The sequence below is a fragment of the Eleutherodactylus coqui genome, chromosome 6 (assembly GCF_035609145.1).
Source record: "Eleutherodactylus coqui strain aEleCoq1 chromosome 6, aEleCoq1.hap1, whole genome shotgun sequence".
NCBI lineage: Eukaryota > Metazoa > Chordata > Amphibia > Anura > Eleutherodactylidae > Eleutherodactylus > Eleutherodactylus coqui.
In genome coordinates this window covers 43,802,955-43,828,887 of record NC_089842.1, presented here as the reverse complement: position 1 = coordinate 43,828,887, position 25,933 = coordinate 43,802,955, and the positions used below count along the sequence as shown (strand labels likewise).

General features: G+C 46.0%; 1 protein-coding gene across 1 annotated transcript in view; it reads right to left on the bottom strand.

Annotated features, from left to right (window-relative positions):
- The window catches only part of VPS13D (vacuolar protein sorting 13 homolog D), a 244,587-nt gene that overhangs the window by 138,502 nt on the left and 80,152 nt on the right, over nucleotides 1–25,933 (bottom strand). Inside the window, exons 31-43 of the mRNA XM_066606699.1 lie at nucleotides 24,938–25,203; nucleotides 21,873–22,006; nucleotides 20,232–20,387; nucleotides 19,380–19,587; nucleotides 18,689–18,763; nucleotides 15,576–15,764; nucleotides 14,098–14,187; nucleotides 13,868–14,008; nucleotides 13,257–13,382; nucleotides 10,614–10,719; nucleotides 8,398–8,550; nucleotides 7,048–7,183; nucleotides 3,443–3,490 (exon numbers count right to left, since the gene is read on the bottom strand). Coding sequence (XP_066462796.1) covers nucleotides 3,443–3,490; nucleotides 7,048–7,183; nucleotides 8,398–8,550; nucleotides 10,614–10,719; nucleotides 13,257–13,382; nucleotides 13,868–14,008; nucleotides 14,098–14,187; nucleotides 15,576–15,764; nucleotides 18,689–18,763; nucleotides 19,380–19,587; nucleotides 20,232–20,387; nucleotides 21,873–22,006; nucleotides 24,938–25,203 — 1,828 coding nt within the window. The remainder of the gene's footprint in view (nucleotides 1–3,442; nucleotides 3,491–7,047; nucleotides 7,184–8,397; nucleotides 8,551–10,613; nucleotides 10,720–13,256; nucleotides 13,383–13,867; nucleotides 14,009–14,097; nucleotides 14,188–15,575; nucleotides 15,765–18,688; nucleotides 18,764–19,379; nucleotides 19,588–20,231; nucleotides 20,388–21,872; nucleotides 22,007–24,937; nucleotides 25,204–25,933) is intronic.

The window sequence follows — 25,933 nt, the reverse complement described above, 5'->3', positions numbered from 1 at the left end:
AGGATATACTATATCCAACGCATTTGCCTGATCAACCTAGTCAGTGATTCTGTAATAGAAGGAAATTAGATTCGTCTGGCATGACTTGTTTGTTACAAACCCATGCGGGCTCTGGTTAATTACTCCATTTTTATCCAAGTACTTGCATACATGCTGTTTAATAATTTGTTCAAAGATCTTTCCTAGTATAGATGGCAGGCTCACAGGCCTGTAGTTTCCTGGATTCACCTTCTTCCCTTTCTTGAAGATAGGGACAACATTTGCCCTTTTTCCAATCTTCTGGGACTTCTCCTGTTCTCCAGGAAATTTCAAAGTTTATGGCGAGTGGTTCAGCAATTACTTCCGCTGTTTCCTTTAGTATCCTAGGATGTAATTCCTCTGGACCTTGAGACTTGAATTCATGTAAGTTAGTTAAGTGTTCCCTCACCGTCTCTCTGCTTACAGATAGCCTGCATTATTTTATTACTCCAATAGCACAGGGAAGATCAGATACAAAATAGAAATTTAAAAATTTGGCCTTCTCAACATCATTCTTAACCAATTCCCCATTTTCATCCTGTAAGCATCCAATAGTATCTTTGACTTTTCTTTTGCTTTTGACATACCCCCCCAAATCCTTTTTTATTTATTTTAGCCTCTGTTGCAAGCCTCAATTCATTATTGGCTTTAGCTTTTGACACTTGCCCTACAGTTTCTGCAGACGGCATTATATCCTTCTTTAGATATTCCCCCCTCTTTCCATCTGATCAACATATTTTTCTTCCTTTTTAACATGTGTGCAAGTTCTGTGTTCATCCATCCTGATCTCTTTAAATGCTTCCCATTCTTCCTTCTTTTAGGGATTGTTAACGATTGTGCTTTGAGAATCTAATTTCGCAATATTTCTCAACCTTCTTGAACATTTCTGTCTTTAAGAACATCCAGCCAACTGACCCATAGAATAAAGACTAGTAATTATTAGGAAATGATATAGTATCAGTGTTTATGGTGGCCCAATGCCACAGAGCTCTGCTACATGCACATCGCACATGCACATACATACACACACACAGCTCTGCTAAATACATTCTTCATACAACGTGGATGAAAAGCAGCACAGCAAAGTCCTGCAAACACTGATCACCCCCTGGTCATGGAACCCAAGACTGCTTCCACACAGGTGACTGATTACATGACAGTGACATCATGACAGTTCCTGTAAGCACACGGCTTTTGTAGGTGTACGTTAGTATTCCATCCACTACAAACCCCCACGGTCTCAGTTGCTATGAAATACTAACGAACGCCCTCAGCAACAGTGTGCTTACAGGATCTGACGTCCTCATCAAGTGTCCAGGGGCAAAGCATGATAGTGATGTAATCACAAGACTTTCAGTCGGAGTGAGCAAGTTAGATAGTCCACCCCTGATCACATGATGGTGACGTCATCACAGGTCCTGTAAGCACACGGCTGCTGTAGGCATTCATTAGTATTCCATCCACTACAAATCACCGCAGCCTTAGTTGCTATGGAATACTAATGAACACCTAGCAGGATAGCAGTCGTGTGATTACAGGACCTTTGATGATGTCAACGTCATTTTATGTAATCAGGGGAGGAGAATGTAACTCACTCACTCTTGCTCCACCCCTGATCATCCAGAGTGAGTTACATGCTCCGCCCCAAATCACATGACAGTGATGTCATCTCAGGTCCTTCATTCGGAGGTCATCACAAGAGAGTGAGTTATGTATCCCCTACAAACCCCTACGGCCTCAGATGCTACGGAATATGGCCTGTAATGACAGCACAGTCATGTGATTAGGGGCGGAGCATGCAACTCACTCACTCCGGATGAGGCACAGTCATGCTCTTCCCCTGATAATCTGGAGTGAGTTACATGCTCCACCACTGATCACAGGACGGTGACATCATCATAGCTCCTATTCCATAGCAACTGAGGCCGTGGTGGGTACCTTCATGTAACTCACTGACTCGGGATAAAGGACCTTTGATGACGTCAGAGTCATGTGATCAGGGGGTGGAGCATTTACATCACTCATGGACGGACAAGTGGTCGTTAGTAGTTCGATAACATGTCACTTTTACTGCACCATGAAATCAGGAAAAATAAAACTCCCAAAATGGTTACACTTTGCCCCACTTAGAAATTTCTGTAAAACCTTCCAAAACATTACATGGTGTGTTAAATGGTACAATTGAAAAATACAACTCATCTTGCAAAAAACAAGCCCTCCTGTAGATCTATCACTTACAAAGTTATGACTTTTTGGGAGTGGAGATATAGAACTGCAGAATGTGACCGGGACGCAGGCGTATCAATGATCCTTGGTCATAAAAGGGTTAACGTTTGACTTGAAACAGAGTCAAAGAGGCAAGCTGCGTCAGTCACTCCCCGCCCCCAGTATGTTGGCTCGCCTCCTTTGCTTGGAGCTCTGTTTCCAACCCAGTGTTGTACCTTGCCCGAAATTGACATTTCCCTGCATAGCTCTGATACGTTTCTAACACTATGCAGGACAGCTCTTCCATGTCAGAAGCTGTTTTGCAAATGTATGTCACAGTATGCAGGACAGCGCATAAAACACCACTGAGGTATCCTTTTCTAGAAATCTGCTGTGCTGTTCCTCTTATGATTCCTTCTGGAAATGTAGGAATACATTGTAAAACGGGTGTTACCAACCCCCCACCCTTCCTTGTCAATGTAGTGCATCTCTACAATGTCTGTAACAGTCAGCACTGACTGGAGAGTAACACCACTCAGTTATCAAATTATTCCTACATTTCCAGGAAAAATAAAAGAGACGCCACATGTCAAGAGAACTGAGGGATCTTCTTTAAACATTAGTGGATCCTCCTGTCAGTATAGCTGTAGGATGAGGGATTGCTCAGTATATTAGCAGCTCATCTTGCAACATGCAAGGCCAATACTGCCAATAGTTCAGATGTGCAAATAGTTACAAAATGCTTATATTCAGGAATTGATAGCAATAATTAGACACTGTATGTGCGGGTGACGCGATCTGTAAACAAGATTGTCAGTTTTAGCGACATTTACACAAGACACAAATCCAACGCTCCTGGCAGCTGAAAGGGCGGTCGTATTGCAGCTTATTACTTTTTCACGTGGATTCCGCCTCTGAAGACCGTGGCAGAAATCCACGGCTAGGGTACTAATTTCTGCCACAAGCGGATTGAGCCCTGTCAGATCCGGGTGGAACTGCACTGAAAATTCTGCATACAGATTGTCCATTCGCAGAGCGAAACCCACTTGAGAATCCGTAGCAATCTGTGCAGCAGATGCTGCTGCGTAAACGTACCCGTATGATTCCATCATACGGACCGTGGAAGCTTCATATCTACATTGAGGGAGTCTACATCTCGTTTCTGAATTAGACAATTTGGAAAAGAATTTAAAAAAAGCAGCAAATGAGGAGAACTTACATAAACCTGAGGATGTATAATGTTGGTTCTGCTTATCGGACTCCCAACCTGCAGGGAAAAATCATGTAAGAAACAATAGAAGCCGTAGACACACATTCTGTATAAAGGTATTAATGGGTACATCACTGGATCCAGAACACCGGGCTGTCTGCACCGCAGGTTTATCAACTGATTGATGTAAAATTAATAAAAGTTAATTAGGGCTTATTCATGCGAGCAATTTTCACGTCCAGGTTGTCTGCATTTGCAACTGGCTGCTCGCAGACCGCATACCGACCCATTAAGGCCTTAGTCAGACGGGCGATTTTTCGCGCGATTTGCACATGCGTCCGGCGATTTTATAAAACCATTGCTTTGCAATGGTATCGGACACATGAGCGCTTTTTATGCGCTCGTCCGATAAATTATAGAACAGAAATCGCAGATCGCACCTATCTGCGATCTGCGATTTCTGTTCTCTTCTGTATATGCGCTCAATGGGGCCGGCGGCAGCAGCGCCGACCCCATTGAGAACATATAGAAGACAAATCATTCTTCTCTGCCACAGGTGTAACAGCTGTGGCAGAGAAGAACGATGTTTGCCCATTGAATTCAATGGAGCAGCAATACAGCCGCTCCATTGAAAGCAATGGGCTGCCGGCGTGCGCGAGGTGAATTGTCGGGAAGGGGTTAAATATATAAACCCTTCCCTGCAATTCATTCTAAAATGTGTTAAAATAAAAAAAATTGTATACTCACTTTTCCGCTGCAGCCGGAGTCCAGCCGCGGCCGCTGTCAGTTCTCCTGAACTGCTTCTTGGCACTATTCAGCCGGCGGGGCTTTAAAATCCCCACCTGCTGAATAATCTGCCTCTGATTGGTCACAGCCCTGACCAATCAGAGGCTGAAAACACTCACACACCCATTCATGAATGGGTGAGTGACTGCTGCCTCTCAGCGCTGAGCCAATCAGGGGCAGGTCTGACTCACATCCATTCATGAATGGGTGTGAGTGAGACATGCCTCTGATTGGCTCAGCGCTGAGCCAATCAGGGGGCAGGTCTGACTCACACCCCCTTCACACCCACTGCAGGACTGCCACGCGGAGCTCCGGCTGCCGGGAGAAGGTGAGTATACAATTTTTTTTTATTTTAACACATTTTAGGATGGATTGCAGGGAAGGGCTTATATATTTAAAGGAGATGTCTCGAGGAAGCAGTTACATTTTTTTTTTGCCCAGTCCCCCCCATTAAGTACACATTACTAAGCCCCCCTGTAAATGACATTTCTAGCTGGTTTGTACTTACCGTTCCAGCGTTTCAGCAACTTATAAAGTTTTCTCAAGATGGCCGCCGGCTCTTTCCCCGTCGCTCGCTGCAGCCCGACGTGCGCGCTCCCGAGACGCCGCCAGCTGTGTCTCCATGGCAACCGGACGCATCGCAGCCGCCGACCAGACGCCCCGCAGCCGCCGACCAGACGCCCACCGCCAGGCAGCAGGTAAGGCGCTAGCCCCCGGCTCCCCAGCGCTAGACCCTCAGCCCAGGTGAAGGCCCCGGAGCCCAGCGCTAGTTCCCCCGGCCTAGCGGCAGCCCCCCCCGACCTAGCGGCAGCCCCCCCCGGCCTAGCGGCAGCCCCCCCCGGCCTAGCGGCAGCCCCCCCATCGCAGCGGCAGCCCCCCCCGGCCTAGCGACAGCCCCCCCGGCCTAGCGCTAGTTCCCCCATCACAGCGGCAGCCCCCCCCCCCGGCGCAGCGGCAGCCCCCCCATCGCAGCGACAGCCCCCCCGGCCTAGCGCTAGTGCCCCCATCGCAGCGACAGCCCCCCCCCGGCGCAGCGCTAGTTCCCCCGGCGCAGCGCTAGTTCCCCCCCGACCCATCACTTACCTGGGACGCTTCTCGGGGCTGCTGGGCTGGGCTGGGCTTCTCCGCTGGGCAGCTCCAGTTTCTGCACCTTCCTCTAACAGAGGAAGGTGCAGAATGGCCGCTGCAGCGCGCTCCCGAGCAGTGACAGCTCGTCTGCGCATGCGCAGAAGAGCTGTAGCGGGGAGCACACTGAAGCGGCTCGTGCTGAATAGAGAAGACCGGACTGCGCAAGCGCGTCTAAAAAAGCAAGCTGCCAGCGAATTTAGACGGAACCATGGAGACGAGGACGCTAGCAACGGAGCAGGTAAGTGGAATAACTTCTGTATGGCTCATATTTAATGCACAATGTACATTACAAAGTGCATTAATATGGCCATACGGAAGTGTATAACCCCACTTGGTTTCGCGAGACCACCCCTTTAAGCCCTTACCGACAATTCATCCCAGGCTCGCCCGCAGCGCATTGCTTTAAATGGAGACGGCTGTATTGCCGTCTCCATTGAATGCAATGCGCTGGCCAGCTCCGGCCCGTTTCTAATGAAACGCGGCTAGGAGCAGATTTTCGGGCGATTTGCAGGCGACTTGCGCGCACCAGTCACGCGATTTGCGGATGCGCATCCGTCATGCGATCCGCAAATCGCGCGAAAAATCGCCCGTCTGACTAAGGCCTAAGTCAGTGAGTCTACACAGATATACGTCTTTGTAAACGCCTTAAAAAAGACTAAAAGAAAAAATTCCTTAAGCCACTTTCACGCATACTGTTGTTAAAACATGGCATTTCAAACACATTCGAGAGCGTATTTTTAATGCAACCCATTATGTCAATGGGTGATGAGGTGCATTAAAAAGCGCCAAAACGCACTAAAATAGAGCAAACAGCGTTTGAAAATCTCATCGTTGGAAATGCCGTGTTTGAACGCTAGACTGCAAAGCCCCATTGAAATCAATGGAGGTGTTTTACAGCGTTTAGCGCAGTGTTTGAAAGCCCATGGTAAACGCTGTAAAAAGCGCTGTGTGTGAGAGCGGCCTCATTCTGGTCCAACTTCTTGGACGAAAGTCACCCATTTAAATCAATGGCTGTGCAAAAAAACTGCGCATGCAGAGGACATCTACGTGCACTACAATTTTCTTTGATCATTACTAATCAATGTAATTAAAAAATTGGGGCACCTCACGCCCCCTCCCCTTTTCCTGCATGGTAAAAAAAATAAAATTAAAAAGCATGAAAGTAAAAAATGAACATGGATGCAGCAAAGAAATACGCCCAGATTAAAAATCAGCCATTTTTTCGCAGACCCACACTCATCTGAATAACCTTAAAGCATTAAGATCCTTAAAGGAGGCATAAAATCTTCTGCTTGTCACTTAAAGGGAACCTCTTATCACCTTTAGCCCCATAAACTCTGAAGGAACGGGAAGTCCGGGCACCTGGGTTAAATGCTCACCGGGTGCCTTGTTCCTGCGCTGTGAAGTTGGCAGCTTGATTCTTTCTGCGCATACCCCATCGAGATAAATGGGAGAAGTGTGCGCAGAAAGAGGCAAGCTGTGTGCCGGCGCCAACCTCATGGGGACAAAACGCAGGAACAGGGTATATGAAGCACAGCCAAAATGTAGTTTCTGGGGCCCAAGGGCGATGACAGGTTCCCTTTAATCTTGCGATCGTGGCTCTAGTCATGTAAGAGTACACAGTACTAAGATACATATGGGCCTGACTATTGGCGGACTAACAAGATGTCAGATGTCATACACACACACAAGTATCTTACGGATGATGATGAGGAGTTCTTATCAGGAGCTGCATAGCGGAAGAATATCCCGACTTTATCCACAGACACGGGGCTGACTTGTTCCCAGCCGCTGACCCGCACCTGCAGTTGGTGGATCCTCAAGTCATGCGTATGCCTGCAAGGAAACGGTTGATCAGCGAGGAAGGGACATATAGAGTGTCCAGAAGACTAATGCAGCAGCCAAGGGACCGACACACATGTGTACCCTGGGCAGATGCTCACAAGCGCCGACTCTGACCACAGGGGGGGTTTGAAAACAAGTATTTTGCTTCTTCCCGGGTATCATAGACACTGCGCCATCCCAGCCAGCCAATCACGTAGCCTCGGTAATTGTGCGATTCGTGCTGTGGTTGGCTGATAGCTGACAATGCACGATCTCTGCGCATGGCGCTTAAACTCGGCCATCTCTGACAGCCCAGTGGAAATTAATTGGAGGCTTTTAAATGAGCAAGCGCAGAGGGGAAGAACAACAAAGTAACATAAAAGTAATCCACTAAAAACAGATGTAAATGAGACGAAAATGAAGGAAAGTGATAGAAATGATCCATTATTTGAGAGAACTGTCTACCGGTCATCTACAGTTTCCATTTAGTTGACTTTTAATCTGTCCTGCTGCTTCTTTAGTGAAAAAAAAATTCTTAAAAAAAAAAAAGACAAAATAGCGCTAATGCGTCCAGTGCTGGGGAGAGACAGCCGCCTCTAGAGCGGATTTTTATTGGTGGTCTGTACAACAACAGGAATCACCCCCCCATATACAAGAAGATCCAAGTAAAGAAATTCGGCTACTGAGCATGTGTGACCACTGGCATTGGACACATTAGGGGGACATTCTAAAAGGGAATCAAAGAAACAGCAGGGGGCGCCATAACAAGCATGTAGCAGCAATATCTACACACAGGAGCATTTCTTCTGAAAGATTGAGGTTTAGCTAAAGAAAAAAAATAGCACAACTATAAAATGGGTTCCCAAGATCTACAATATCAAACAGGCTGTCAAAAAGCAGATAACTTGTCGCAGCAGCCAAAAACTGCCACTTAAAGAGCCCACATGTGGCTGTCAGGGATCTGTCCAGAATAGACAATCATGATGTGTATGTCGGTAAAGCAGTCGGTTCTGCTCACGGTAAATAGATTTCATCGGCCATAAAGAATTCAGTGCTGTCTTTTCAGAATGCTCTTAGTTGGTGGTGATTATCAGAAGTGCAGCAATGCGCAAGAAGATCTTTACTTGAGGAAAGCCACTTTGTTACTTACAAAAATACTGCAATGTGCGGCGCGAGCGTCCCAGTAATGACACATCCGAGCACGCGGGCTCTTACGGTTGAATTACCTGTGTCGCAGCTTTTCTCTCGTCTCAAATTCAAATGGTATCTCTTCTCCCGGAGGCACTTCTCTCCACTGACTCACGTTATGAGCGTCATCCAGAAAATTTCTGTCACTGTCTGGAACAACTTCTGGGCTTCCGCTATGTGACAAAGCCGCCCTGTAGCAAAGTCACGACACAAGCGGTAAATACCACTGAAATCCGTTCCTGGGTTCTAAATATCAGATTACGTAAAACTCTGTTCACATTGCATTTAATCCCAATGCTTGATGCAAACATCATAAATATATATATATATACACACACACACACACACACACACACACACACACACACACACACACACACATATATATACATACACACACACACATACACATAGTAAACTATCAAAATTAGTTGGACACCTCAGCGAGCATCAAAAGTAGTATTTATTTCCCTATGTTAATACTTAGTGGGGCTCCTTTGGCTTTAAGCGGATTCTGTCACCACGTTTAACACGGGACAGGTATGCTCATTACCTCTGTGTAGGTCTTATTCCGGAATATGGCAGCGTTTCAGTATAAGCACACTTTGAAGTATGTTTATTCTGAAGTTTTGCTGCATTTCTGAGTAAAGCAATCACGGAGGTAATGAGTATACCTATTCCAGGTTCTTGCTTTCCGTGGTTTGGGCAGCATGACCCTTGTGACAAAATCCCTTTAATGACATCAGATACTCTCTGTGGCATTTTTTCTACTAACTTCTGATACACTTCAGCTGGTATTTCCCTCCATTCACCTGCAAATGTCTGGTGAGTTCTGACGAAGAACATGGATGTTGTTCTTATTTCCAGCTTTGACGTTCCAGTCCGTCCCAAAAGTTGTGCAGGACCTTCAATTTTTAGCTTTTATGATCACATAGTTCCAAATTTATTAATAGCTAAAAAATGCTATTTTATTAATTGTTGAGTACGCACTTGCAGACGCCCCTCCTAAACAGGGGGTCTAACTCAGGAACCATTAGCTGTAGGAACCTAAAACTTTGGGAAACTTCTTTTGATATCATGGGCGCGTAATACACAAATTTTGAACAAAATCTGAGATATGAATGTGGGGAGCGTTAGAGCACTTGACATGGAATGACTCACATTACTGTCTAGAATGTCAGGTACACCTCCGTGTTCATGGTCCTTGTTACTACAACCAACAGACCGAGCCCATGCCATGTATAACATCCCCAGACTATAACGGAACCTCCGCTGCACTAAACTGTTGGCACAGCACCCTCAGGCAGATGGCGTTCCCCGGCGTCCTCCACACCCAGGTACCTCCATGTGGTTTGAAGATGTAGCTGGGTGTGGAGGACAGTGAGTGTACCAGTAAATGTGAAGTACTTAACTATGGCTGTTCACACACAATAAGGTGGGAATGATTATTTTTATGGCTGCATAAAATGAATAATAAACGAGAAGTAAACAAATTCTCGTTCAATCATGGCCGTGTTTACGCTGAACGATTATCGTTCCAATTCACACAATCCAATGATTTTTTTGAACAATAATTGTTCCATATAATCAGCCCCGATTCTCTGCTTACAGGCGACAGAAGGCTGTGAGCAGAGCATGACTGTAATTTAGGGTGTGTTCACACTTAGGCTGGGTTCACACAGGGCGGATTTGCCGCGGTTTTGCCGCGGCAGATCTGCCTGCGGCCGCTAATCTCGGGGTTAGCCAGCTATGTGGACGAGATTTCTCAGAAATCTCGTCCACACGGGACGGCTAATCCGCTGCGGTAAATCCGGCTGAAACCACGGCTGCGGCCGCCGCAGCTCCGGTTTCAAAAAAAGCAGCATGTCTATTTACCTTTTCTTTTTTGTTTATTTTCGTCGTGGCCGCGTTCACCTCTATGGGAGCGCCGGCCGTAACGGAAAAGCAAGCGGCCGGGCCGCTTCAAAGCCGCCACGGCTTAAACCGCGGCGGTTCTCCCGGCGGAAATCTCGCGGTTTTTGCTGCGGCCAAACCGCGAGATTTCCAACGGGAATCCGCCTTGTGTGAACCCAGCCTTAGCGTATTATGGCGTGGATGTTGATGCAGTTTTCCCCCACCAATTCCGCTTCATGTGAACATACCCTAAATTACAGTAATGGTCTGTTCAGATGACATCTAAGCCTGCTGTCTCATGTAATATGGACTGATCGGCTGCGTCCCTACACGGTCTGACACGGTCAGCACTCGTTCTTACCTGGTGGGAGTTGTAGTTAAAGTGGCAAACCAAAGCGTGCAGCCTGTGTGATTCCGGAGGGCGAACGGTACAAACGGCTGTCTGCGCTTTGGGATCTTCATTTCAACTGCGTATGAAAGAATAGAGAACAATGAATGAATTGGAATTTACACCCCGGAATGTAAAGAAGACGAAGCGACAGCAATGTCAGAGGAGAAACAATAGGATTCGGTCTTTACAGCAAGCTACCGCACAGGGGACATAGATTAAAGTGAGTGACAGCAGCCACAGGGGAGATACGGATTCCAACATGGTGTCAGTATCCAGACATTTTTCAGGGTGTTTTTGTGGCTTACGCCTTTGGTTAAACCACCAAAAAAATGTCATCCCGGGAGCATCCCAAATTACAAAAACACCATAAAGTGGTGTATGCAGAGTTGTCAATAATTTGTTAGAGATTCTTGTTAGCGGCTGATATGGAGGACATGAAGGAGGACCCCCGCTTCTATCATGCCCATACGCTCCATTAAAACGGTTATTGAAAAGGGTGGTCACAATGAGTGATTGATAGGATGTATTTGACACAAGACGTCTTGAAGCCACTTTTATATATGTCCCCTTATGTTTTTAGTACTGTACCTCTAGCATAGACCTGATGCTCTAGGTTAGTCAGACTGGCTGTGCTCCTAGTTCTAAGGTAGGAGAGAGGAAGGCCTGGCAGACAGGAAAGGCAAAGTTAGAGAGCTTGTAAAGTGGAAGCAAGGGAAACAGTAAGGAGTGCGGCAGACATTGCACACGGGTTAGGAAACAAAGTAAGAGCATGCGCTGCTCAGAAAATCCCGTACAATCACATCTCTGTTCTGGAAAGAGCTACCTTTTACACTGAAATAGCCCCACTTTAGTCCACAGGCTGCCTTAAGCATTGCAGTATTTAAGTCACTGGACCTGAACTGCAATACCAGATACAAACCATGTACACAAGTGGTGTCACTTTTAGGGCACTTTAATGACTGTACTAAATTGCAAAATAGAGGTAACGGCTTCAGAAATGTCACCCCACTGGTGCCCTATAGCCCAAACAGTGGCCAGCCATAATGACAATTGACAAATGTCTGAATTCTGGAGGCTCCACTTCTGCAACCCCAATGATCACTAGAAAGGGGGTTCATTCGGTGCACGAACATAGCTAGGGCTCATGTCCACAGGCGGGTTTGAATTCCACATGATGCACCCGCACAAGGATCCGCAGTTCGAGCCGCCCATAGACAATCATGGGCGCCTGCAGCTTAATTAAAGCATGCGGATTTGTTTTGCGGACCCTCTGGTACGAAAAACAAATTGCAGCATGCTCTATTTTGCCGCGGACGCCGCAGGTACGGCTCCCATTGAAGTCAATGGAAGCTGTCTGATCTGTGGCACACCTGCAACTGTCATTGCAGGCGTCCCGCGGATCCCGCGGGAAAGCAGGACATAAAAAAAAAAAAAATCTCCACTGAGCATGTGTGGGGGGCATGCCGGCCGACAGGCTCACCCACATGCTGGCGTGCCCGCCCACATCCACAGAGCAGAAGATGGATGACCCGCATGACCACGCAGATGATCCGTAATTTTAAGTAATGTCCTCATGCCGCGGGCAGGGTGGGATTCAGCGGTGGGGCTCCCGCTCACGGAATCCCACTCGCCCGTGGACATGAGGCCTTAGGAAGAGTTTGCATGAAGTGGCGGCCAAGCATGCATGTCGCTGCTCCATTCAAAGTCTATAGGACTGACGGAAACAGTCAAGCGAAGTGCTCAGCTGCTTCTGGCAGTGCCATAGACTTAGAATGGAGTGGCACCATGCCTGCTCAAGCATCACTCCAAGCAAACGCTTCCTCACTGCGTTTGTGCAGTGAGGAGGAACAGGGGGCTTGAGATCCCCTTTCCACTCATCAGTTGGGGTCCCAGCGCTGGAGACCCCAATGATCGTACATTTATCCCCTATCCTGTGGGAATAGGTAGTAAATGTTGATTTTGAGACAACCCCTTTAAATTTTCTCTCTGCTATCATACAATAGCCCATGCCTCCTAATAGGTCAGCAAAATTGAGAATTTCTAATAAAAGTGTAACATGCTAAATATTAATCTAAATAACTTTTATATTAAAATATTGGCATACAAGTACTAAAACGAATCTCAGAGAAACCCAGTTATCCCTCCAAAAAATGACAGGGTCTCAGGGGCTCACTGCTGTCCAGGCACATGTCTGCAAGCGAATAGCTAAGAGTTGGTATAGAAATGCCTATAAACAATGAGACCCTGGGGGAGCCACTCGTTTACTGCAGATGGAAAGAAGTTAAAGGGTTTTCCCTACAACAGACCTTATGGCATATGATATGCCTGACAGGTAAGGGGTCCCATCCCTGCGACCCCACTTGTTAGGAGAGCGTGCAAACCTCAATCTCCATTCTACTGCACCAAGAGAGAAAGTGAATGGAGAGGTGGCTGCCACAAAACCACCGCAGGACGGGTAGTTTAAGGCACATCCTGTCTATAGTAAGCAAACCTCTTGAAGTACGCACCTCTGCACTTTATCTGTTCTGCTTTCATGGTATATTGTTGTATTTACACATAGTGGATATCATTTACATATCTCACACTATTTTGACCTGGTAATAATTTACTCACTTGGTCCGATGCACGGAGGGTCCACAGAAGAGCCCATCCAATCCTCGTTCCCAGTTTCTATTGTGGCCTCTTTCTCCTGTTTACAGTAATCGGCCATCCAAGACTCCTTCGTGTTCACATATTGTTCTACAAGGCAGAAAGGAAACCAAGTGAACCAAAGGTATGCGAGATGAACTGATCAAGAGGGGAAACTTGTGTGCAGCCTGTAGCACAAGTAATCCTACATGACACACAAATGTAACACACATGTAGAAGATGCAGGTGGACAGCAGAGGTATGGTGTACCCCAATACTTATAGTGAACATGTCGTGTTCGATAAGCACTAAGGATGAGCGAGCATGCTCGTCCGAGCATTAGCATACTCGAAAGTACTCGTTACTCGAGCGAGCACCACGTGGTGCTCGAAAAAATGTCACCCTCTTCTCCCCACATGTTTATTTTTTTCTAAAGTGTATGCAAAAAGCACCTGTGTGAAAGAGGCCTTAGGTGTTCAGCCAATTTTGGGTAATCCCACTGCTGGAAACCGTTGTGGTTAGATGTTAAAAACTCTCCCAGTACAAACAGCGAAAAGGTCCCGTGCGTCTGAATACGAGATAAAGCGCGGACCTACCTATCAACACGGAGGTGATATTGATGTCCAAACGCTGTTTAGCCTTCAGGTCAACCTTCAGACGGGAGGGGTGGAGACGGCTCGCTTCCTGCTGCTGCCAAGATATGGAGCACGGCCACGGCTCAACAAACGGTTCCCAACCTGAAATGAAACAGAATTATATTGGTAAACCAGAAGCATTAGAAGAATGAAACCCAAATAACTCAAACATAGCAAAACCAGCATTATACCCGATAGTTCCCGATTGTAGTAATCCCCTGAGAGCGTGAATTCAGCCGATCCATCAGGATTGGAAACCAAATGCTGGAAAAAGTTCAGTCCTAAAATAAAAAGTGAACCGAGTGTGAATATTGACAAGTAACCGCTACACAGCCTCATAGGATGGCTTTACACTGGGCAATCACCATCTGAGTAGTCACTCATAGAACAAAGATGAGTGACAGTTGTTCCGTGTAGACACTGGCACCAACCGGGCGGCGAGCGAGAAATCATCAGTCACCGGATGATTTCTTATAATCTGATGTAACTGACAATCATCATCTTTTAACAATTAGCCAATTAACTTTGCAGGGAGGTGCGCTTCAGCGAGCGTGAAATTTTACAATAAGTGAAAATATTACTGACAGCGGTCATTCTGAGTACTACAGGCTCGCTGCATTCACTTCAGTGGGACAAACTGTAGTACCTAGAATGATCACTCTCAATAATACGGCGCTCTGGAGTACAAGATCTAAAGAATGCAGAGGCCACAGTGCTTGAACCAGCATAACAGTCCCTTCAATCAGCTGATTGGCAGGGATCCCGAATGGTGCGATTCTGACCAGAATAGAGCATTCTGTGATTTTTTCTCCCCACACTGACAATCAGTCCATGTACAAACATGCCCATGTGAACAGCCTCATAGCTCATAACGTGTCCGTGTGCTGCCCATGAAATACACAGGCACACCGACATAAATATAAGGTGACCACTGCCTTCTTTTTAGCTGAATATTGCCTGTCAAATCTGACAGTCTGGTTTCTAGGTATATTCCGCTTAGCAACCAAAACATGTTTATAGCAACTAGTTTCAGATTACTCAGATCTTCAGCTCCTGAAAGAACTACTGCTGAACTGAAAGCAAAGAAGGTGGAGACCACTTGACAGAATTTGAGATCCTTTTAGACGGGACAACTGTCAGATGCTTAAAGGGGCTGTCTCACTTCCAATCATTTTGCTGCAGGAAGCAGACTGCTCCATACATTTTACAGTGGTCTGGGGTGGTCCTGCAAGCTGAGTCCGATTCGGTTCAATAGGAATCAACTTGCAGTACCAATCTGGGCCACTGCACAATGTATGGAGCCATCTGCTTCCTGCAGTAAAACAGCTAGAAGTGGGACAACCCCTTTATGTGCCGGACAACCATCCCAAAGATTATCGCTTCTGTGCTTTCACACTGTAGAGATAATCACTCATTGGATGAAGGGGGAGAGTGCTGGATATATCTTCCGGCTGCTTGCGTCTATTCAGAGTAAGCGAGCAATCATTCATAGATGAACGACAGCCTGTTTACACAGGCCAATAGTCGCTCGGAGCGATTCTCTCTCAGCTGCCTTGTTGGTCACGTGTTTACATAGGACGATAGTTGTCCGTAATGCATCACCTAACCTCTGCATCTTACTGGAAGTAGAGGGACACTAATAAAACCCATTAGCAGCAACAATACTGACGTGAAACTGTGATCTCTGCCAAGGGGACGTCACAGTCCATGCAGTCATCAATGAAGCAGATGCAGATACTGTCCGCCTTCAGCTCCACCCCAGAGATCCAGCGAACAGCCCCGGCTCCACTGCTGTTCTGGTTAGGCTTCAGCGGCTCGGCATTCTTAAAGAGCCATGTAGCAGCTTTGTTTAGTTGACCTTAAAGGGATAAAAAAAGACAAGTATTACAGGAGTGACAGACAACGCAGCGACAAATGAAGGACAGGAAAAGTGAATCTTCCTAATGAACTCTAAAAAGAAGCTGAGAACCGTGAAGGGTGCAGCAGCGCTGGTGTAAAGGCCCTTTAACACGCAACGATTATCGCTCAAAATATGTCCAAACAGCCAAACATGAGCGATAATAGTGACATGTAAAGGCGGGCATTGTGCACTATTCGTTTGATCAATTGATTTTAGTTAAACTTAAAATTTATCATTCAGCCGCTGAAGGACTGAACAAATACATGCCATTTGAATGTATTTCGCTCATCTTTCAAAAGGTCTCCCTGCGGTATATTTACACTACCCGCGAGGAGAACAATGCAATCTGCCGGCAGCCAGGAGAAGGAGAGCAATGGAATGTGTCGGCAGCTGTTTGTACAGTTGAGAGTGTGTTTAAACACATGCTGAGCTCTGCAAACAGCTCTTGTGTTACGGTATCCTACCCAATGATACGCCAGCCTGGGTTGCCCTAGAACTTACCCGCAACTCCTGTCTCAGCCTACTTGCCTCCACTCCTGGCTACCCCCAGGCGGGCAACTGAGCGGCGGTCCCTGCTCTTACTAGGTACCGAGAGGGGAGACTGGCATACCAAGATGGAACAGGGTAGGATACCGACAGGAAGGGCAGATGAAGAAAACCAACAGGAAATACAAGCAGACCAAGGCACTTGGGATAACCTGGCAGATAAAGCAAAACCTGACGAACAGGAGACTGACAGAGGCGGGATGCTAGCACACTGAACAGAAATCAATAACTGGCAGTGAACGGACCTCACTGCCAGCCTTACAAACAGAAGCCTCCGCCCAGGGACGGAGAGAGGGAGGCAACTACCTCCCAGCAGAATCCCATAACCAGGGGCTCGTGCATTGAGCTGCACTCACAGGCACGTGCGCACGTCACCGCCCAGACCCATGAGCTCGCGCACCGCGCCGACCAGTTACCCGCACCCCCGGCAGCCGCCGCATGGTAAAATCCTGGAGGCTCTTTTACATGCAATGGAAAAGGACAAAGTGTTAACGGTTACTAACACTTCATTCAAATAGATTGCTAAATCTTTCAATCATTTGAAAGATTATCTTCAGTCTTTCCCGGCATAGTAGTGTTGGCCAGGAATGCTGAATGGGGCTGCATTACAGTCCCTACACGGCCAGGATGCTGTTGCAAGGCAAACCCCCCCCCAACAAAAAAACAATGATGAGTGGGGTTTCCAGGAGTCATACCCCCACTGATATATAAGATGAAAATATCCCCCACAAGCAGGTACAAGTAAGCGTTGAGAACTATGGAAAGCTGGCAAGCTATCTGGAGGGGTTAGAGTAGTTAAAATGACAGATAAGCTGCACTTTATATAAAATTACTCAAGAAATAGCTAAGGGTCCTTTAACACAGGAGAATTGTCATGTGCTTAAGCACCCCACAGTCTGTCCAGTAATTATGGCTCCTGTGCCTTCACGCAGGAGAAATGATCGCTCACTGAATGGAAGTGGAGCGGGCCAGAGATCTCTTCCAGCCGCTCGCTGCCATTCATAGCAAAGAAGCAGTCATTCATCATAGATGGGGTTTACGCAGGCTGATTATCGTTTGATGTTTACGCCTCTACAAACTGAATGACGAACGATAAACGAACAAACTTTGCTCGTTGGTCAGTCGCTGGCAGCGTTTACACTGACCAATAATTGTTCAGATTCTCCCAATCCAGTGATTAACTGAACGTTAATGGGTCCGTGTAAAAGGGTCCTTAGGTGGTAATTCCTTAAAGGGGGTTATATCACCATATACTTTTCACTTCTCCATAGGATAGGTGATAAAAGTCTGATTGGTGGGGGTCTCACATCAGAGACCCTTGCCAATCTCAAGAACAGGGGGTCCCATGTCCCCCCATTCTCATAACTGTGGGCTTATTGCACACACACACGCGGTGATGTCAGATTTAATGAACTAATAGAAATAGCCGAATAAAAGTGCTTGGTTATCTCCGACAGTCCCATTGGAAATTAATGGAGAAGCGCCACAAGTATGCAACCATTGCTCCGTTCAATCTCCTCCTCCCTGCGGGGTTGCAGTGAGTTTGCAAAGAGAAGGAGAGGAGGATAGGGGGCCCACATTTTCGAGATTGGTGGGTTTTTAACATTGAGACTTGCAACGATCCAACTTTTATCACCTATCTTATGGATAGGTGGGTAAGGTTAGTACAACCCCTTAATATAATACCATTATCAAAATCTATCCTCGTATCTCTGAGAGAGGCAAATGCTGGAGGCATCTTAGATGACTGTCTATCACTTGTCTCTATATATTCCAGAAATCCATAGGGAGTCTGGATTACCCCCAGCAGTCTTGCAGCAACAGCTGGAGAACTGAAGACAGGGAGCAGCATTTGTCTTCCCACGGTGCAGCACCTCATTCTCTGGAAGGCTGGATCCACATCTGTGTTGGAGGCTCCGTTAAGAGCCTCCGGCGCAGATTCGGCATAAATTGCTGGATGAAAAAGTCATGCATGCAGGACTTTTTCACCCAGTAAAGATGCTCCGCACAGATGCATGAACCGAACGGACCCCATTATAGTCAAAAGGATCCACATGGCAGAGTTGGTTCCGTTATAAGACGGATCCATTCAGCCAGAGAATTTCATTATCCAGCTCCCATAATGGAATCCCTAGCGGAGATGTGAGTTTAGCCTTCCCATCAGCCTGTGCATCACCTAGCAAGACAAGTGGCCTACCAAGCAGAGTCCTGAGCAAGAAGTGCTGAAGGGGTAACCCCCCTGGTCCTAATAGGGCTAGAATTCATCTTAGAAGGTAACTATATGTCCCTACCTACTGAATGAATTATAAAGAAATCCCACAATTACAATAGTTTACCTTGAGAAGCCAGCAAAGCCTTACGACAATCCACTATGGCGAACCCCAGCTCCTGCAGACGGGCAAGCTGATTTTCTAGAGAATAAACAAACATGGTGAGAAATGTAACGGGGCGAGTTCTCCTACAATGGAAGTCTTCAAGCAGAGCCCGGACAGACATCTGCCTGGGATGATTTAGTGATCCTGCACTGAGCAGGGGGTTGCATCTGATGACCCTGGAGGTCCCTTCCAACTCTACCATTCTGTGATTCCCATCTCAGCACTTCCTGTCTGAGATAAGAAGCCTTGGTTCTTGACCACCGCATGGATACAGCAGAGGCGGCAGCCCTAGACGGTTTCCATAACTGTCAATGAAGTGAATAGGTGTTACGGAAACAGTGTGGCACACAGCATGCTACGCTGCTTCTATAACACTGGAGTTACACAAACAGCTGAGTGCGCTGTTATTCGTAACTCCCATTCACTTAAATGAGAGTTACGGAAACATAAGGCTGCCACGCTCAGCTATTTCCGTAACATCTGGCGAGGTGGGCGGGAAAGAAACCATGGATTTCTCATCTCAGCCAGGGGATGCTGAGATGGGAATACCCCGTTAAATGCCAAACACAATAGTTGATATGCAGGATTATTCTGACAATTACCCAAAATGTTTAACCCCCAACAAGTCTGTAATACATATATGAGGTCCTACCTAGAAGAGGATCCATCACATGTCTGTGCACTTCTTTCACAACTACACCTTCGTTCTCCTTGGCATTGCTCGGAGGACTGCCGGAGATGTCGGAGGCTGCAGACTCGGGTGCGCTGGTGCCGGTTTGCTCGGGAATGGATTTTGCAATTGCCAGAAACAACTGCACATCATTGTAGGATAGCCTGATGTCCAGCGTCTGTAAATGAATCTGGTGAGGGAAGAAAGGAATCGTCCTTAAAAACAAGCCTCACGTTTTCCAGACTATGGTTTCCTTTTGGTTCAGTTTTCATTTCATTTTACTACCCGTGTAATTGAAAAAAAAAAAAAGAATCCATTAACCCTTTGCAATCCACTGTCTGACGTCTAAAGACATTATGATTTAAGGCTGTAAAGCTCCGATGTTGGAAGACGTCCATCGGGGTTCTCTTACTGTATGTTGCCAGCCTCTCTGCTGTTGGAGCCTATCCAACGTGTCACCTCATGCAGTACTGGCTTTAGCCAGCAGATAGCGCCATTGTTAACGGCAGGATAAGAGTAAGCACCCTAGGAAAACCAGGATACAAATTGGATTGGAAAGGGTTAAAACTGGAAAGCAAAACACTGCTATGAACAAGCCTTATCCCAAGCAGGCATCAATCCACATATTATGTACAGATTAAACTCTATTCATATTGGGTTTCGCATTTACATTTGGTGTATACTGTACAGTGAGGAAATCTAGCGTACCGTTCTCCGACATACGGCAACATGCGCCCACTCAACTGAGCATATATGTCTCTTTGTTTCGGTGAAGTATGGCACTAACTACTTAATGGAGAAGAATCGGCAGTGAGTTGACATTTCCTCTTTTACCTCTAGAATTGGGGGGAAGTCTTCAGAGTTGAACGCATCCATGAGGCCAGAGCTGTTCTGATAAGTCGAGTTTCCAACCAGTTCTATCTGCACATGAACGGGATCAATGATGGAGAGCGCAGTGTCATGTTCGTTCCCCAAACGGCAAGAAAACACCTATAATAATAATAACTGAAAGCTGAAAATTCAGTAAAACCCCTACAAAAAGTATATATTGGTGCCAATATAACTGTATGAAATCTATTAAAATCCACTGTATTCCAATGGGAAGTACAACACTTTACATATTCCAGCGCCTGCGAAAACCAACATGGACTTACCTTTCCTATTTTCTAAAATAGTTGCATTGCGCAGTTCATGAGTTAAAAGAAATAGGTTTACACAGTTAAAAGGCTTCATTTTGGACAATCCCTACATGTTAGGACCCTTTAACATGGAACAATCATCATTCAGTTTATTGCGGGATTGGGCAGAACGGAATAATCGCTCAGTGTAAACACTGTCAGCGACTGAACGGCGAACAATTAATTCCCCTATCGTTCGTCATTTAGTTTATGCAGGCAAAGAAATCAAAAGACCATCGGCCCGTATAAACAGGCAGTCATTCATTTATGAACAGCTGCCTGTTTACTGTGAATGGAGGTGGGCAGTCGGAAGCTATCCCCAGCCCGCTCCGCCTCCATTCACTAAATGATTATTATCACTCTTGTGTGAAAGCAAAGGAGCGATAATCCTTGGCATGACGGTTGGGTGCTTGTCGTCCCTTGTAAAACAACCCTTAGAAGGGTGCCTTGACATTATAAACCGATCACACAATGTCCCCCTACCAGGATAACCATCATTGGCAGTGAGTGTTAAAGGGGTTATCCAACCTCAAACACTGATGGCCTACCTTTAGAATAGGCCATCAATATTTGATTAGTGGAGGTCCGCTGCTTAGTACCCCCAACGACCAGCTAATTGAAGTAGACGCAGCCTCTTCACCGTTTATATCTCAGTATGAATCTGCTCGTACTCCGAATGCCATATTATTTAGAGTGGAAGTTCTTTATACTATAGGCTTGCCCCATTTAGGTGAATGGGACACGCCTGCAGTACTTAGAACAGCTGCTATGAATAATACAGCATTCCAAGCATTGACAGAATTGGGCTCAGATGTAAACGTTGAAGAGGCTGTGACACTCGCATGAGCGCCAAGGCCCCTTCAATCAGCTGATCGTCAGGGGTCCCCCCAGCGGCAGACCACACCAATCACGTACTGATGGCCTATCCAAGGGCTAAGCCATCAGTTCTTAAAGGCTGGATAACCCCTTTAAATTTCCCTGCAGCACTACCATAGTGGAAATGAAGCATTACCCATTGTCCATTCAAAATACTGAGAGGTCTGTGTAACGCAGGACAGGACCTCCGGAGCGAGAGGCGCTGTAACCGCTCTGCACAAAACAAGGTCTTCCCTGTAGTTACTCATCGAATTTGCTAATACAGTTAATGAAAATGGGGGTTCTAAACTCAACAACCCATTTAAAGTGGTTCTCAAGGAGCACCCCAGATCTCAGCTTCCGAGGCTGTTTGACTAGATGAATTTACTGAAGTGACGTAACTTTGGGGGATTTTGGTAAAACAACAAAGCAACCAATTTACCTCAATCCCAAAAAAACTGCCAGAAAATGGACGATCCGCCAGTTTGGGTTTGTAAGTGAGAACGGTTGTCCCCTTAAGAATGATGGCGTTGGTATCAACACACGATGCATCTTCAACAACCACAAACTCTGTTCCTGTAATATTAACACACGAGACGGGTTAGTGAAGTTTCGGCAGTAATTACAGATTATGAGGTTCAAATACACTTTATGAGAACTCATCTGGATAAATCCTCTATTCAAAAGGAGGTTTCTACTCAAACACTATTGATGGCCCATCCTCACGACAGTTCATCAATAGTTGGCTGGCTGGGGTCAGCCTCTCAAAACCCCGACAGATCAGATGATCGGGCCCTGGCTGCATTACACAAGGGTCAGAGTGGAAGCAGTGGGCTCTGACCCTTGTGTAGTGGCCAACTCTTGTAATTGCAGGTGCAGCTCTAATTAAATTCAATGACAGTTGTGTCTGCAAATACAGGCATTGGATCTACATGAGGGTCACAGCCAACTGCTTTTTCTTGGACCCCTGGGTACTGTGATGCTTACAGCGGGAGCCAGATCAGCTGATTTGGCTAGGGTCCAGCATGGCAGGCTCAAGCTAATCAGCTACTGAAGACCCATCCTGGCGACAGGTCATCATTAGTATTTGTATGAAAAACCCCTTTAAGTTTCACGCTGCATTATATACAAGCGAATCCCAATGACAGTATTTCCAGTGCTGTGCTTTACTCTGCCAGGCAGTCTTGTCATAGGAAGCGTAAATGCCCACACCCTCGCTGCTTGTATTTGTCTAGTATGGAAAATTGGACTAGAGAAGCAGTATTCTTGCTTGCCAGGAGGCAAACTCAACTTGACCGCGCCTGAAAACAGCTTAGAACAGATGAGTAAATACTCACAGTTTCCATAAAATAACAATCCATAATATTTTTTATTAGACATGTACATTATGCCATTTCTCTGTCATTCCTCAAGGAAATGTATGAAGAAATTGACAACTAGGTGTTACTATTCTGCTTGCCAACAGGGCGTGTCACGGCACATTCTTAAACAGTCCAATCAGTGCTGGCAGTATAAGACCATACAGACACAAGCCCTACTGATTCAAGCTGACACAAACATCCCAGAGACCTTCCCATCTAAATACGGGAACAATCTCACCAAGTTTCAGAATATTTAACAGAGCTTTCAACCCGCAGCAGATCAGTTCACACGGTGGTCACAAAAGACCAAGTATTCTGACACAGGTCACAAGGGACTTGTATCTAACCCTATTACACCCTAAACACAGGCTATCTGATCCCTAAGATTTAACACAGGGTGATCGCCCGGAAAAGGACGACTCTGTCCTGAGCCTGCTCCTTTCAAGAAAATGCCCATAACAATCCCTAAGTGTTCCAAAGCGTTTCATGCTCATCCCAAAGGGCACATCTGGGAATTAAATGGGGATCACAATATTCCTAAATCAGGAACCAGTAAAATAGTAATCAGTAGCCGGTATATTCATAAAGATATAATAAAACCTAATGTACATATAGCAGCCTACTGCAGTAGTGCCAGGCGAAAGCGCATACAACAACCGCACAGTGGCATGTATAAATGGTCAATTGCTGTCACCTAATTATGTCATCACTGGCATGTATTTCATAGCACATTTGTGCACCACTGCCACTTCAAAATTAAACCAGAAGGGGAGGGACATCATAGAATGATAGAGTTGGAAGAGACTTCCAGGGTCATCGGGGGTCCAACCCCCTGCTCAGTGAAGGATTCACTAAATCATCCCAGACAGATATTTGTCCAGCCTTTGTTTGAACACATCCATTGAAGGTGAACTCACCACCTCCCGTGGTAACCTGTTCCACTCATTGATCATCCTCACCGTCAGAAAGTTTTTTCTAATATCTAATTTGTGTCTCCTCCCTTTCAGTTTCATCCCATTGCTTCTAGTCTTTCCTTGTACAAATGAGAATAGGGATAATCCCTCTGCACTGTGACAGCCCTTCAGATATCTGTAGACAGCTATTAAGTCTCCTCTTAGCCTTCTCTTCTGCAAGCTAAACATTCCCAGATCCTTCAACCGTTCCTCATAGGACCTTTTTTAAAGTGGGGTGCCCAGAACTGGACAGAGTATTCCACATGAGGTCTGACTAAGGAAGAGTAGAGGGGTATAATTACCTCATATGGTCTAGACTCTATGCTTCTCTTAATACATCCCAGAATTGTGTTTGCCTTTTTGGCTGCTGCATCACACTGTTGACTCATGTTCAGTCTGTGACCTATTAGTAAACCCAAGTCTTTTTCACATGTGCTGCTGCTTAGCTTAATTCCTCCCATTCTGTATGTGCTTTTTTTCATTTTTCTTGCCCAGATGTAGGACTTTGCATTTCTCACAATTAAATACCATTCTGTTAGTTGACGCCCGACATCACTTCCTGTCAGCGGCCGCTCTGAACAATCAAGTCTGGCAGTGTCATCTGACAGGAGAGAGAGGTGTATTCCCAGAAGGACGCTTCATCATTACACAAATTCATTATAGCACTAGACTGCATAGACCGGTGATGGTCCAGCTTGGAGCAACCTCATTAGAACAAGAACATTATTCACCACTGAGGTGTAATCACTCATTCAGGAAGAATAAATGTTTATATGTGAGCGATCCCAAGAAAATTTTAAAATCCAATTATAAATATATTCATACAGCTGCAGGAAGAGTAACAGAGGAACGGCACAAGCCAGAATTAAATAGCAAAAGAGGATTCAGAAGTGTTAAATCAGACACATTAAAAAAGCTGACAAGGAAAGAGGAAAAAAAAAAACAACTGAAATTCTCAGGATGACAACTCTGTATCATGGTGCCCAACATGGTCGGCGCCAGTCTTTGGGTCTGTTGCTGGCACTTGTGGCATTTGCACTTCTTAAGGGCAAATGACCACCATTCCCACTGGACCAGGCTCATGTTGTAACTATAGGTTTGCATACTTCAAAAATATTCCGTCAGCTGGGACTGGCAGGGAATATTTCTCTCTAGATGAAGGTTACTATGATAACGATATACTTGAGTCTCACCAGTCACATTGATCTTCACTTCCAGCTGCTTTTCTGGAGTTACCGGGACGGACGACCGCTTTGTTATGATACCCGTCTTCACCGTTTTAGGGACCACAGCTGCTGAACTGTTCTTTCTATCCTCTTCAGGCTGGTAGCTCAGGTTTACTTTCTTTGTTTCGCTTTGTGTTTGGAGAAACTTGTGAACTAGCAGAAGCCAGTCAAATATTAGGAAGACTCGAAGGTTGTTCAGGACGACGGTGAAGCAGGAGGTGTCCTTTGTGGATCTAGGAAGTGTGACAAATGGGAGATGGTGAAAGAATATGGAAAACACAAACACTCTACAAGTGATTACAAATAGTGTAATGTTAGGTAAATCCTAGTCCTGTCCAGGGTCAGATACTTAAAGGGAAGCTGTTACCAGGTTTATGCTGCATAAACTAGTAATAGAAGTCTTAGTTTATTTGGTAACATAGTAACAGTATGTTAGGCTGAGGGAAGACAACGTCCATCCAGTTCAGCCTGTTTCCACCCCCCTTGTTGATCCAGAAGAAGGCAAAAAAAAACCAACAATGAGGCAGAAGCTAATTTAGCCCATTTGGGGGGGAAAAAGTTCCTTCCTGACTCCATAATGGCAGTCAGGATAATCCCTGGATCAACAATTGAAATTTCCTACCGGACTCCAAGATCCGGATCAACAACCTCACTGGTTATTTAATGCCTATATCCTGTAATATCATAGTGCTCTAGAAAGGCATCTAGTCCCCTCTTAACCTCCTCTATGGATTTTGCCATCACCACATCCTCAGGCAGGGAGTTCCACAGTCTCACTGCTCTTACAGTAAAGAACCTCTGTGTTGATGAAACCTTCTTAAAATTTGGTGCTCTAGTCTTTTTAAAATCAGCTGCTGTATCCCGCAGCAGGTGCCAAGGAAGTAGTCCTCTCGATTATGCGCATGTGCCCTGTAGTCCCCCATATTCATGAGCTGTGGCTTCCTTTGATAGGCCTTCTCCCAA